We start from the raw sequence: 14,566 nt of genomic DNA on the forward strand, positions 1-14,566 counted from the left end.
ACCACCGCTTGCCAGTCAGAGTAGCTAAAATGAACAAATCAGGAGACTACAGAGATGCTGGAGACGATTTGGAGAAATGGGAACCCTCTTACACTTTTGGTGGGAATGCAAACTGGTGCAGCCACTCTGGAAAATAGTGTGGAGGTTCCTCAAAAAATTAAAATAGATCTACCCTATGGCCCAGTAATAGCACTGCTAGGAATTTATCCGTGGGATACAGGAGTGCTGACGCATAGTGGCTCTTGTACCCCGGTGTTTATAGCAGCACTGTCAACAATAGCCAAATTATGGAAAGAGCCTAAATGTCCATCGATTGATGAATGGATAAAGAAGTTGTGGTTTATATACACAATGGAATACTACTTGGCAATGAGAAAGAATGAAATATGGCCGTCTGTAGCAACGTGGATGGAACTGGAGAGTGTTATGCTAGGTGAAATAAGTCATACAGAGAAAGACAGATACCATATGTTTTCACTCTTATGTGGATCCTGAGAAACTTAACAAAAGTCCATGGGGGAGGGGAAGAAAAAAAAAAAAGAGGTTAGAGAGGGAGGGAGCCAAAGCATAAGAGACTGTTAAAAACTGAGAACAAACTGAGGGTTGATGGGGGGTGAGAGGGAGGGGAAAGTGGGTGATGGGCATTGAGGAGGGCACCTGTTGGGATGAACACTGGTGTTGTATGGAAACCAATTGGACAGTAAATTTCATATTTAAAGAAATAAAATAAGTAAAACATAATAAAATAATCTCAGCCTCAGGGGTGTCAAGGGAGATAGCCATATATTTAATGAGGGTCTCCTTCAACCTCTGTAGGAAGGCTATTGGGCTCTCATTCTGTGTTTGTAAAATAGTGGCTAATTTTGTATAATTTAGGGGCTGAGTCTTAGATATTTTAATGTTTTTTTAAATACAAGCTTGGAAGTGGCAGCAATACCATTCCCCAATCAGATGGTCATATTCCCAATTAGGATTTTGAGGTGGAACTGCCTGAGTTCTAGTTAGGGAGTTGCAAGTTCCCTATAGGACCTCCAGTCCCATGGTAATTAATGAGTTGCCCATCCCCATATCTCTTAGCTGCTGCCTGAACCCCACAATTTTCTGTCTCATTAAGAGTCTGATTTAACAAACGCATTATATCTTTCCAGGTCAACTCAAAAACATACGTAATATTCTGAAAAACCTCTATATACTTATCCAATGAGAAAATTTATCTACTTCTCCTTTTATCTGTCTTAAACTTCGTAATGTAAAAGGTTTCTCCTTCTGGCATTCTAGCTTCTCATAAGGGAAACATGTCTGTTATATTACAGGGCGGGCCCAGATGAGGTGGGCAGTAGGGAGCAGAACTGCACTTTTTATATAGATTGAGGACCCAAGGAGGTGGAGGTGGAAGACTTCCTTTCCTCCTTCTCTAGGTCTGCTTTGGATACAGGTAAGGGGCCCTTAATTGTTTCCCCTCCAGAAAGGGTTGCCATTAAATCAGGATCCACCTTACAGTACTTACATGTATCTCGATTTTTTAAAAATCTTAAACCAGTGTATATTTAAAATCCATTTAATATAAAATTTCCTTTTAAAGATTTCCCTCATGAACCTTCTAAACTTTCCTTTGTATTCAGATTTTGTCCCAAGCCATTTGTCTCCAAATAGCCAGTCTCATTGAGGACAAAATTACTTTCTTTTACCTTTCACAAAAATGTATTTCCATTCCTTATATTTTTCTTACATACCCATCTTTTTTTACATACGGAGTTGTTTTTTCATTTCCATCAGTCTTAATTACATTTAACAGAATTTTAACTCTTAGAAACCTTAGTCTCCAGGGAAAACTCAGTAGTAATCAATTGTGAACTGTCTGTTACATCAGGATTCCTTAGATGTCAAACTTATGAATCAATTAAGCACAAAACATGTTTTTTTTTAACAGACCCAAATATCCTTAGTTTTTCTGCAACAAGTCAAAAGCACAAACCCACATCTAGTAATTAGTGCTTTTGCCTTTTATCTCATTAGACATACAATGAATTTCATCTTAATTAATCATGCAAGTAAAACTTTAACGTTTTAGGTCACCAAAGACTTTGAAAGCTATTTTAACAATTACCCATGAAAACTATGAGACAGACAACATTAACCATTATTTAAGTTATTCTTTTGCTAACACACTGGAACAGAGATAACATGAGCTTATCTGACCTTCAGCAAATCTAGATAGAATAAAAGTTTTGTTTTGTTTTCCACTAGTGGAATTAGGCAGTCCATGTCAGTCTGGAGCAGACAGGGAATTTCCCTGAAACAGTGAGTTTGGGCAGCTGCTGGGGAATATTTCTTAAGGTCCCCGTTCTGAGGTAGACTGACCAGAGACCGTTGGCTCTAACAGTTGGTTTTGAGGAATTCTCCCCATCCTGGTATCCTACATGGGTCCCTCCCAATGAACACTGTCGCAGGACAAGCATGAGGGAAGAGGTCATTTTGTCCACCTGGCCTCTCCTCTCATGGGGATTTAGACACTTCTTAGCATTGGCAGGTCAGTATAAACCCCAGACTTGTATCAGGCCTCTGCAGACCTGATTCTGCCTTGAGCCATATGAGGTCTTCACGGAATCTCAGGGTAGGACCCACTCAGGCTCCATAGCCGAAAACGTGGAGCACAGGCACTCACACACATATTTAGACAGATTACAGATTTCCACCCAGGATTTCCCTGTCCTATGTGGAGACTATATCACCAGGGAGGTGATCAAGCTCCCCTTCCGCCTCTAGGGCAGGCCTGAATTCCGTCCTAGGTCCCCGGGGACATTTACCCAATCTGATGTCCCATCCTGGCAGAATTTTCCTATTCCCCCTGGAGTCCGTTCAGCGAAGTGGTGGCCAAATATTGTCGGGCCCTGCGAGGGGTGGGGGTGGGGGGATCCAGTGAAATCACCGGTGGCATGCCTTCCTTTCTGTCACAGGGGCCCAAGAAGAGTGGCCTTTTTGCTGGCATCCGACAATGGTGACTCAAGGGGCAAGCGCGGCTGTGGGCTTCCTGACCAATGCACCAAAAATGTTACAGCAGATACTTGGTGGCCAGGAAGAGACAAGCGACACACACTCGGAGGATTGGAAAAGACTATTTATTCTGCACCAGTGCCGGCCCAGTGGAATCAGGTCAGAAGGCTTAGCCCTGAACCCTAGGTCTGGCCTTCTTTTATGTGTGGGATTGTAGGGGTTTAAGGGGAAAAAAGGGGGGTGCACTTATTGATTGTGCTACACAGGAACTTGACAGATGCAGGAGGTAAGCAAGATGACAGAAGACAAAAGCATGCAAGGGAAAATCTGGTCTTGGACATCTAGCTGGCCCCCTTTTTTTATCTGCCCTTCCCAGATTTCCTTCTCACCATGAGCTACATCAACATAACGTTGCTGTCACAAAAATCTCTTGCCTAGGAAGACAAAAGGTGAAAATAACATTACTGTCCCTTCCAGGAACTAACTGAAAGATCCATCAACTCTTCAGTAAAAAGTGCCAAATGACATTTTTCAACCATAAGGAATTTGAAACTTTCGACTTAATATTCTTGCCTTGCTGTGTCCACCAAACCTACACCATTTTAGCCCTATTTTTACTCAGTCTTCATCACAACCTCCCCCAACGTTGAAAGAATTGTTCCACTCCGACTTCACAATTTGAGTACGTATCTCTCCTGTCCGGCCACCTCAAAGACTCTGCTAAGACCCTGTCCAGGTAGTGTTTTCCCTGACAGAGTTATCCAGTAAAGTCAGCTTTACTTATCAAGTCGAGCATAGTCACCATTACTGAACGTAATGAACCAGTGGACTGAGCTTAAACCCCAGGACCAATATCGATAGAAACTTCTGAAATGTGCACTGATTGAAGGACCACAGGTACTTAGAGAAATCAGTTACCAAACCACAGGTTTCAATGTGCAGTAACACAAGCAAAAAAGGTAAAGAAAACAGTTGTTAATGTATTTATTATACAGAGGAGAGCAAATTCACTCAAGTATGACAGCAAATCCAGAAGCATGGAAGGGAATGATTGATCAAAGCATGTATAAAAATAGTATTAAAGTACTTAGTATCTATTTTTGTTACAGATACCTTTCTGAGAAACATTCAGCACTAACGGTGACTTGTAACCGTCTGGCCCCAAAGTATCTGGTTGCAAAAGAGAGCTCGGGCAGGAGGAAAAAGGCCACTCTTCAAGCACCATGTCGGGAACTCTGCGGACACTGCCTTCCCACGCCTTGGCTGCAGGCGTGGGAAGAAGTCCACCAACATTGCATACACCCAGTCAGTACGCACATATCCACGTCAGTACGCACACACGTTGTACCAGGCCTTTCCTGCGCATGCCCGTTGTTAAGAAAGACCGTTGCTGAGCATGCGCCCTGCTGCCCACGCGTCCTGTGAGCAGAGCCGAGGAAGAAGCGGTGGTGTGGACGGTTTCGTGATCTTTCTGGCTGCCTGCCCTCAACCGGTAGGTCCACAAATCAGTCCTTCCAGGACTTTAAGTGTGAGTGACTGTGAGGAGAGTGCCAGTGGGCCTCGGGCGGGTCGGGACGGTAGATCTGTGGCCTCGGAGGAGGAAGTTGCTAGGAGTTAGCGTTCTTCTCCTCACGGGCGTCGCGGCCGCCATGGCCCTCGTCCTCGTGGTGGTGGGACGGGGACAAGTGAGGACAGCTGGCGGCCGAGGACGGGGGAGATGAAGACAGGGTGGGTCTTGGGGGGCGTTCTTTGAGGTATCTGAGTCCTGCAAGCACCTGGAACTGCCGGCGGAGCACTGAAGCCAGAGTGAGTCCTCAGTGGGACCCTGGGTGGGAGGCGGGCCAGGCGGTACAGAACAGGTCTGGAAGGGGCGCCTGTGGGCGGGGGTGGGGGTGGGGGTGGGGGAGGGGGTGCGGTCAGTAGGCAAAGTGGCTGGCTGATGCTGGATCTCAGGTCAGGTCTAGATCTCAGGGTGGTGAGTTCGAGCCCCACCTGGGCTCCGGGATGGCCGTGAAGTCTACTTAAAACAAAAACCAAAAAACGGTGTGTGGGGCTGGAAACGGGGAACGATGTGGGGTTGGAGCTGCGTCCCGGAGATTTGTATCGCACTGTGCAGGGTGTCAAGGGAGGAGCCGGCTCACTGGTCAATATCGAAACTAGACACCTTGAGCCCTTGTAGTGGGAAGACAGCCATAGGCAGTACGCAAACGATTAAGACTTCTCTGTGTTCCAAGGAAACCTTATTTAAGAGGGTAAAATGGGCCCAGTAACTGGGAATGTGAAAACAATGGCGACTCAGGTTTAAATATCCAGCATTGTTTTCTCACATGCCTTTATGATGGGGAATCTAGCTGTGAAACTAAGCCTCGCGTTTTCTCCTGTCCTTAAGGTGATTTGACTGCCAGTTTGGCCGATGTGAATGATCTTGCAGCCCGTTTATTTGGTGTGACCACAGCATGTACACTATCCTTACGCAAGGTTGATTTTGAAAGTATTTTCAAAGTAAAAAAAAAATTAAAATGTTATGCCTTGGAGGTGGTGTACCTAGCCTTTAGAATACATTTTCCAAATCCTGATATTCTACTTTCAGGGTGAAAAATGAGTGGGCGTGTGAGAACAAGATCTAAATCTAAACAAAGAAAGGATGATGGCAAGGCTAACCAGCCAGCTGCACCTGTGGCTGTGAGTACTTCAGCAATTGATGTTCTATACCATCAGTTTATTTCTCTGAAAATGTTGTTGAACTACAAATGTACAGATACAGTGATAAAAGTTTCTTTGCTGGGAAGGGGCAGAAAACATTGAACTAGAAGGATTCCATACTTGTGTTCCCTGGGTAAATATACCCTATGACTCCTTTGTCATGCTTACTAACAACGAGTTGTACGTATCCATCCCAGCATAGTTTAAAATAGCCTCCAAAGTGCTTGTGGGTACCTCTTCTGGGTAGCCACTCTGTGGGAAGAGTAACTCTTTTTTAATTTAAATTTTACTTAGCGTACAGTGCAATATTGGCTTCAGGAGTAGACTTCAGTGATTCATCACTTACGTACAACACCCAGCGCTCATCACAAGTGCCCTCCTTATCACCTGTCACCCATCTGTGCCATCCTCCACCCACCTACCTCCATCAAGCCTCACTTTGTTCTCTATCCTTAAGAGTCTCTTGTGATTTGTTTCCCCCTCTCCTTTATTTTTACTTCCCTTCCCATATGTTCCTCTGTTTTATTATTAAATTCCACATATGAGTGAAATCATAGGGTACTTGCTTTCCTCTGATTGACTTCTTTCACTTAGCATAATACATTCTAGCCCCATCCCCATTGTTGCAAATGGCAAGATTTTAATACCTTTGGATGACTAATATTCCATTATATGTATGTGTATATAAATGGCCATATAACTTTTAGGAATACAATATAGAATTATATTTTATAAGTGTTTTTATGCTTATTTATTATTTGACATCAAATGCGTAACATAGGTTTATATTATTGGCATGCATTAATGCAATTTTTTGTTTACACACACACGCACACCCTAGGCCCAGCAGCCCAGTGATGAGCAACCTCAACAAAAGGAGGCACCCACTGAGTGTCAGGATATTATGCCGGAGCGAGAGAAAGCAGTTGAAGAAGCACCTCTGGATGAAGGTGAAGGGAAAGGGAAAAAGAATGTTTATGGGGGCACAGGGTATATTTTTGCATCACGCATTATGACGTAACAGGACAAAACAAAACCTTAGAAGAGAATCTCAGCCATTTCCTGAAAATTGTTTCAAAATGTGAATAGAGTTTTCAGCTGTATTCACTCTAATGAATTTCCCCTTTTTCTCCAAGATTTAATCTGCTTGAACATGCAGTCTGTTCTAAAGCAGAGGAAACTGTTTACTACAAAAGTATACATTTTTTCACTAGTTGAATTTGTTCTTCTTAGAACATTTTTGCGTGGCCTTTTCCTTCCCTGCATCAAAAGTGTAAGCTGGTTTTAACAGTGTGTGCAGAGTGCCGAGACAGCATATCTTATTACATCAGGAATAAAGAAGATTTGCATAGGGATGGTAGCCTCATTTTATAAATAAGAAAACTAAGGTTCAGGGATTGTGGCTTGCCAAAGACTGCTTGACACATGGAGACATAACTCATATTTCATTACACGGTTTTTGTACTTCCTACCATCTGTGTTGTTATACCAAAATGTGAATGCTTTTGTATAAAATGCTTAATACTCAAATGTGTCTGTACTGTAAAATAGCGTAGTACAGGCACAGGAATAAATGAAGTTCAGTGGAGCAAGAGATAGACTCCAGAAAAAGGCTCAAGGAATGAGAGCCACCATTTCCTTTCCTTAATCATTTGATATGGTACATTTGGGAAACGCTGTATAATTTGGGAGACTGGCATATAGGTAAACTATATTAGTGTGATTTTTAAGTGGCTTTAGGAGGTGTTTAACAACTTATGATTAGGAAAATCAAAAGTATCTTAAAATGATCATGAAACGGAAATTACCAGCTTCCAAAGAAAGTATTTTCATCAGATACTTGTATGGAATTATTGACATCATTCAGGCCATGGATTATTTTAGGAATTCGCTGGTAAGAGGTTTCTACAATAGGACTGATGACAAAGTCCATTAATTTCTTTCCTCCCTGCTCCCTTTATTCTCACTGTAAGACAGAAGTTTGACTATAAGTCACTAATATTTTGCTGTTATTTTTGATACTTGGTTCTCTGCATGATTCATTTATCATAAGTTATAGAGAGAGACTTTGCCCCTAAATCTAACTAGTTAAATTTCACAAAATAGCTTTCAGGTTGCTCCAATAGGAGATGTATGTCACTAGTGTAGGATTTGTCATAGGCCCACAAATGCACTCAGCTAATTGTTCAGGAAATTAAATTTTAATTTTCATTAAAATCCTATCCATGGTGCAGGGTGCCTGGGTGGTTCACTCAGTCAGGTGTCACACTCTAGATTTTGCCTCAGGTCATGATATCGGGGTTCGTGAGCTTGAGCCCCGCATCCAGCTGTGCACTAGGAGTGCAGAGCCTGTTTGTGATACTCTTCTGTCTCCCTCTGTGTGCCCCTCCCCTGATCATTCTCTCTCTAAATAAATAAATAAACTTAAAAAAAAACCCTGTGCATGGTGTACATTTTAGATTTCTTAGCTGATGCTCTCTATTCTTAGTACACTGTGGTAATATAATGCAAATGTACATTTAGTGTGGTTTCTCTTTAAATTGTTATTTGAAGTAAGGTTTCATATTACAGAAAAACAAAGATGGGAAGTCCGTCTTTCCATCGCTTTTTTTGTTACCCTAAGTCTACAGGCTTGTATTTCATATAATGGCAAGAATACATATTATCACTTCTTTCTTTATATTTTATGTTTACTCCTTAAGTTGATTATCTTTTTTTTTTTTTTTTTTTTTTTTTTTTTTGGTAAGACCCTGACCTGGAATCTGGTATCCAGGAACTGCCTGTGCCAAAGACTGGGGGCAAAAGTGAAGATGACAGTGATGTGAAGGGGGCGGATGTCCCAACACTGGAGCCCATGAAGATGCCTGAAGCAGATATGTTATCCATTGAGAATGAAAAGTATGCAGATATTTTCCTGAATATTATATCTTTACTTATGTAGATATGACTTTATTGATACTTTAATGACAGAGTTTACACATAAAGGTAACTTTCATAAGTAGTTCAGACCCTAATTTCCTGACTACCTGACTTATACCCTATCAGATGTAGACTTAAATTGGGTCAGAGCCTTCTTAAATAATAAAAAATGAAACCATTTCCTTTTTTATAAAGTGTAAATACTGGGGCGCCTGGGTGGCTCAGTCAGTTAAGCATCTGACTCTTAATTTGGCTCAGGTCATGGACTCACAGTTTGTGAGATTGAGCCCCACGTTGGGCTCTGTGCGGACAGCATGGAGCCTGCTTGGGACTCTCTCTCTTCCTCTCTCTCTGTCCCTCTCCCATTTGTGCTGTCTCTCTCTCTCACTCTCTCAAAATAAGGAAATAAACTTTAAAAAATAAATAAAATACACTGTAAATATTTTTAACCGATGGCTACTTAAATTCAGAATCTTCTATGATTTCCTCTTTTAAAAACCACAAAATGCATTTGGAGTAAATACCAGTTTGTATGAAATATGCTGAGGCACTGAAGTAGGTTCTAATACCAGCTCTAACATAAGTTGTGTGATTCTGGGAGAATCCCTTCACTTCTGAATGCATCTTGGCTCATATATTTAGTGATTTCAAACCAGATATATTGCAGTCAGTTTTTATTGCTGATTTTTGTATTCTGTGGTTCTATTGGATAATATACATGGAATACACAAATCTTCCATTTTGTATGATTTATTTGTCATCAGATAACATCTTTGGGCAAATTTTAACATCTGAGTTGAGATTTCATTGCTACTGAGAACAAGAAAACACACTGCTTGATGTTGGTTTTTCTCTATGGAGACCTGGATACCTGTTCTTAAATTTTGTCAGACTCTAAATTATTGTGGCTCTTACGAAACACGTGCCTTTTGAAACCTTTCCCCAATGAAGGCTCAAATGACTGAGTGATAAAATGGCAAGAGATAGTCTAGTTTCTAGTTTCTGTGGCACATCAAATAGGGAGAGTGCATGGGTGTTACATGTAAGCGATGAATCCCTAAATTCTACTCCTGAAACCAGTATGACACTAGATGTTAACTAACTTGAATCTAAACATAAAGATAAAAAAATGAAACTACCTTTCAATAGGTTCATTTCATTTTATCTGTTCTGAACCTGAAGTGTTTTTTTCTTTTCTTGTACCTGTAGAAAGTGTGGTGTGTTCCAAAAATGTTGGTAAAGCATATGCTTGGAATTCTATCTTATAAAATAAAAACTATAGTGTCCTCTGTATATCATTAATTTAATGTAAATAAATTCTGCTGAGTAATGTTTCCAACTCTGTGTCTGTCTTACAGGTGAAGGACAACCGAAAGTGTAAGCAAGAAGAAGCTGAAACCATGCAAACTGCTCTCATGTAGGAAGGACACTTCACTGTTAAAAATCCCTCAATAAAATCTTACAACTTTCTCCAAAGACTCTTTCAAACCTTTGTTAAACTTACTCTAAGTATTAGATGCTATTGAAAATTGTGTCATTTTTTGAAATTTTATATTCTGATTGAGCTGGTAAGTGCAGATATATCTGTACATCGATACTCTCTCCAGAAGCCTTGCTACATAGGATTTAATGCCAGAGGTGTATATCAACATCCATTATGAGCTTCAACGTACACAATTCTATCATCTTTGAATACTAACAGTTTGTTCCTGCTGTTTTAAACATTATCCCCCCTCTTTGCTTTCTTATTTCACAATATTGGACAGACCCACCCAGTACAGTGTTGGAAAGTATTGGTAAATAATGGACATCCTTGTCTTACTTCTGATAGGAATTAGAAAATTTTCAGCATTTGACTATATTTACTGTGACATAAAAGATGTTCCATTCTTAGGTTAGTTTCCTAACAACATTTCTATTGAATATATGTTGACTTTCATCAAACACTTGTAGAACGTTTATTGAGATGATTGTAGCAGTTTTCTTCCATGAATCTGTTAACGTAATGAGTTTCATACATATTTTCCTATGTTTAATTTTTTTTAATGTTTATTTAGTTTTGAGAGAGAGAGAGAGAGAGAGAGCGTCAGCCGAGAAGTTGCAGGGACACAGTGAGACACAGAATCTGAAGCAGGCTCCAGGCTCTGAGCTGTCAGCACAGAGTCTGACGTGGGGTTCAAACCCACAAACCGTGAGATCGTGACCTGAGTTGAAGTCTGGCGCTTAACCGACTGAACCACTTAGGCGCCCTAATATTTTCCTATGTTTAAATCAACCATACGCTACTGGGAGGGAATGTTCATGATCTATGATCTTTCTGAATAACCTACATCATATTAATTAGGTTAGAATTTGTATTAATATCTTCATGAGTGACATTAACATCTACTTTTATTTCGTATACACTCTTGGATTTTAGTATCAAGGATATACTGGCTTCATAAAATTTATTGGTATGTAAGACCTCTTTTTCTATCCTCTGGCTCTGAAGACCCTGAAAGGCTGTGAGTAATGTTGGACTAGAGTTTCCCATGTTCAGCTGTCTCTGGATTGCATCTTTCTTGGAAATTGGACCCTACCTAAATGGCGGGGAACCTCCAGATCCGCATCATTTCAAATTTGGTGAGGTGCCCATCTTCCCTGCAAGATGCCTCTAATGATGCCATCACTCCGAAAGCTACCTCCTCCAGTTTCTACGCTGTTATTAATCTTCTATTCCCAGAAAGTTAAAAGTCATGGCTCTGTTAACTAGATAATTTTGATCTGTGCTCTATAATTGTGAATAGCTGGCCATCCACTGATTGTGTGCACTTAGGACAATAGATCCATTTATTGAGTTTTTAAAGAATGAGTTACTATAAAAACTCCTCTATTGATAGCATGTATACTATATGTCAGTGTCTTCTTCCTCCTAGGTTCCGTACATGTATAACTTCATTTAATCTTCACAAAAAGGTGTGTCAGAGTGTATCCACAACTTACTTTTGACTCTAATAAGCAGTAGATTTCTGGATTCAGTTCTAAGAAGCCCTTGGTCATCCTCAAAGTAAATACATCTGGAAATGTTGGCCAGGAAAACTGATGGTGTACATGATGACGATACTGGCAATCTGACGTTTTCATAAAAATTTATAGTAATTTTATAATGTTTGACATGAAGGGCTTTGTCCTTTTGAAGGAAAGGTTTCACAAAATGTGGCACACAGACTTCACATGGTTTTCCAGATGATTTCATTGATACAAAAAAAAAAAAACATTTAAAATTTTAAAATAAGAGCATACTTATTTTACTGTGCTGTAATATAATAACTACAACACCAAAGCTATTTGGAACAGTTTATCCAAAGTCAAAGAATGATGTCACAGGCCCCATGGCAAAAAAAAAACACAGATCTGCAAAACTTCTTTCTTCAAAAGTTATTTAATGGCAGGGATATTAGCCATTCTTACAGGTGTGAGGTGATATCTCATTATAGTTTTGTATTTTGTATTTGTATAGACTTGTATTTGACGAGTGATGTTGAGCGTCTTTTCGTGTGTCTGTTGGCAATTTGGAGGTCTTCTTTACAAAAGTGTCTATTCATGTCTTCTGCCCATGTTTTAAATTGGGTTATATGTTTTTTTGGGTGTTGAGTTTTATAAATTCTTTCTATATTTTGGATACTAACCCATTATCAGAAATGTCATTGGCAAATATCTTCTCCCATTCTGTAGGTTGCCTTTTAGTTTTGTTAATGGTTTCCTTCCCTGTGCAGAAGGTGTTTATTTTGATGAAGTCCCAGTGGTTTATTTTTGCTTTTGTTTCCCTTGCCTCAGGAGACATAATCTAGAAAGAAGTTGCTACAGCAGATGTCAAAGAGGTTACTGCCTGTGTTCTCCTCTAGGATGTTGATGGTTTGGGGTCTCACATTTAGGCCTTTGATCCATTTTGAATTAATTTTTTTAATTTATTTAAATACAAGCTAGATAACATACAGTATAGTCTTGGCTTCAGGAGTAGAACCCAGTGATTCATCTCCCCCATGTGACAGCCAGTGCTCATCCTGAGAAGTGCCCTCCTTAATGCCCATCACCCATTTAACCCATCCTCCCACCCACCCACCCCTCCAGCAACCCTGTTTATTCTCTGTATTTAAGAGTCCCTATGGTTTGCCTCCCTCTCTGTTTGCATTTCATTTTTGTGTATGGTGTAAGAAACTGGTCCAGTTTCATTCTTCTGCATGCTGTTGTCCAGCTTTCCTAACCATTTGTTAAGGAGCCTGTCTTTTTCCTTGTGGATATTCTTTCCTGCCTTATCAAAAATGAATTGACCATATATTTGTGGGTTCCTTTGTGACCATATATTCGTGGGTATTTTATTCCGTTCCATTGATCTATGTGTCTATTTTGGTGGCAGTACCATACTGTTTTGATCACTACAGCTTTGTGATACAATTTTATGTCCCAAATAGTGATGCCTCCAGGTTTGCTTTGCTTTTTCAAGGTTGCTTTGGCTATTCTGGGTCTTTTGTGGCTCCCTACCAGTTTTAGGTCTGTGACAAATGCTGGCAGTATGTCGATAGGGATCGCATTAAATACATTTTCCCAGGGTGTCTGGGTGGCACAGTCAGTTGAGCATCTCACTTCGGCTCAGGTCACGATCTTACACTCCGTGAGTTCGAGCCCCGCATCAGGCTCTGTGCTGACAGCTCAGAGCTTGGAGCCTGCTTCGGATTCTGTGTCTCCCTCACTCTCTGCCCCTCCCCTGCTCATGCTCTGTCTCTCTCTGTCTCAAAAATAAATAAAAACATTAAAAAAATTAATTAGAATACGTTTTCCAAATCCTGATATTCTACTTTCAGGGTGAAGTATGAGTGGATGTGTAAGATCAAGATCTAAGTCTAAACAAAGAAAAGGTGATCGAGAGTCTAACCAGCCAGCTGCACCTATGGCTGTGAGTACTTTGGTATTTGATATTTTCTATACCATCAGTTTATTTCTCTGAAAATGTTGTTGAACTACAAACATACAGATACAGCGATAAAAGTTTCTTTGCTGATAAGGGATGGGAAACATTGAACCAGAAGGATTACATACTTGTGTTCCCTGTGGAAATATACCCTATGACTCCTTTGTTATGCTTATTAACAACAGGATATACATATCTATCCCAGCATAGTTTAAAATAGCCTCCCAAGTGCTTGTGGGTACCTCTTCTTAGAGTAGCCACAATATGAGAAAAGTAATTTTTTAAAGTTTAAAGACATTTTTCTTTTTAAAAAAAAAATATTTTTATTTTATTTTTGAGAGAGGGAGGAGGAGAGAGAGAGGCAGAGAGAATCCCTGAAACAGGATTCAGTCTCACAATCCTTGATTGTGACCTGAGCTGAAGTCAAGTGTCAGATGTTTAACCATCTGAGCCATCCAGGCGCCCCAGAAGAGTAACTTTTAAGTATAAATATATGGAATCATGTTTTATGTGTGTGTTTATACTTATTTATTATATGATATAAAAATCTGTAATATTTATATTGTTGGCATGTATTAACAATACAACTGTTTATTTGCACACGCGCACACACATACCCGTAGGGCCAGCAGCCCAGTGATAAGCAACCTCAACAAGAGGAGACACCAACTGGAAGTCAGAATATTATACCTGATCAAAAGAAAGAAGTTAAAGAAGCACCTGTGGATCCAGGTGAAGGGAAAGGGGGAAGGAATGTCTATGGGGTCCAGGGTATATGTGTGCATCGTGCATTTTGACATACCATAACAAGATGAAACAAAACATTACAAGAGAATCTCAGTCAATTCCTGAAATTTGGTTGAAAATATGAAGACAGAATAGGTTGCAGCTTCATATGCTCCTTCACTCTAATGAATTTCCCCTTTTTCTTCAAGATTTAATCTGTGTGCTTGAACATGCAATCTTTTTTAAATCAGAGGAAACTGTTAACTACAAAAGTAT

General features: G+C 40.3%; 1 protein-coding gene across 3 annotated transcripts; it reads left to right on the forward strand.

Moving 5' to 3' along the window:
- Nucleotides 1–4,362: 4,362 nt before the first annotated feature.
- On the forward strand, nucleotides 4,363–10,086 carry LOC123594204 (P antigen family member 3-like). Of its 3 annotated transcripts, none has more exons than XM_045470923.1 (5): nucleotides 4,363–4,486; nucleotides 5,585–5,676; nucleotides 6,539–6,647; nucleotides 8,445–8,595; nucleotides 9,975–10,086. In XM_045470923.1, the coding sequence occupies exons 2-5, from the start codon at nucleotides 5,593–5,595 to the stop codon at nucleotides 9,976–9,978; spliced, it is 348 nt and encodes a 115-aa protein (XP_045326879.1). In that variant the 5' UTR covers nucleotides 4,363–4,486; nucleotides 5,585–5,592; the 3' UTR covers nucleotides 9,979–10,086. The 3 variants fall into 3 exon arrangements, with proteins under 3 accessions (XP_045326879.1, XP_045326881.1, XP_045326880.1); XM_045470925.1 differs by lacking the exon at nucleotides 4,363–4,486 and adding an exon at nucleotides 4,758–4,800; XM_045470924.1 differs by lacking the exon at nucleotides 4,363–4,486 and adding an exon at nucleotides 4,892–5,472.
- Nucleotides 10,087–14,566: the final 4,480 nt, after the last annotated feature.

Source organism: Leopardus geoffroyi, chromosome X (assembly GCF_018350155.1).
Source record: "Leopardus geoffroyi isolate Oge1 chromosome X, O.geoffroyi_Oge1_pat1.0, whole genome shotgun sequence".
Taxonomy (NCBI): domain Eukaryota; kingdom Metazoa; phylum Chordata; class Mammalia; order Carnivora; family Felidae; genus Leopardus; species Leopardus geoffroyi.

What these genes read in the sequence shown, in the direction of transcription:
- LOC123594204 (XM_045470923.1), top strand. Translation starts at nt 5,593, where the DNA reads ATGAGTGGGCGTGTGAGAACAAGATCTAAATCTAAACAAAGAAAGGAT. An exon ending in AGCCAGCTGCACCTGTGGCT is followed by an intron (nt 5,677 to 6,538) that starts GTGAGTACTTCA and finishes CGCACACCCTAG; the next exon opens with GCCCAGCAGCCCAGTGATGA. An exon ending in AGAAGCACCTCTGGATGAAG is followed by an intron (nt 6,648 to 8,444) that starts GTGAAGGGAAAG and finishes TTTTTTGGTAAG; the next exon opens with ACCCTGACCTGGAATCTGGT.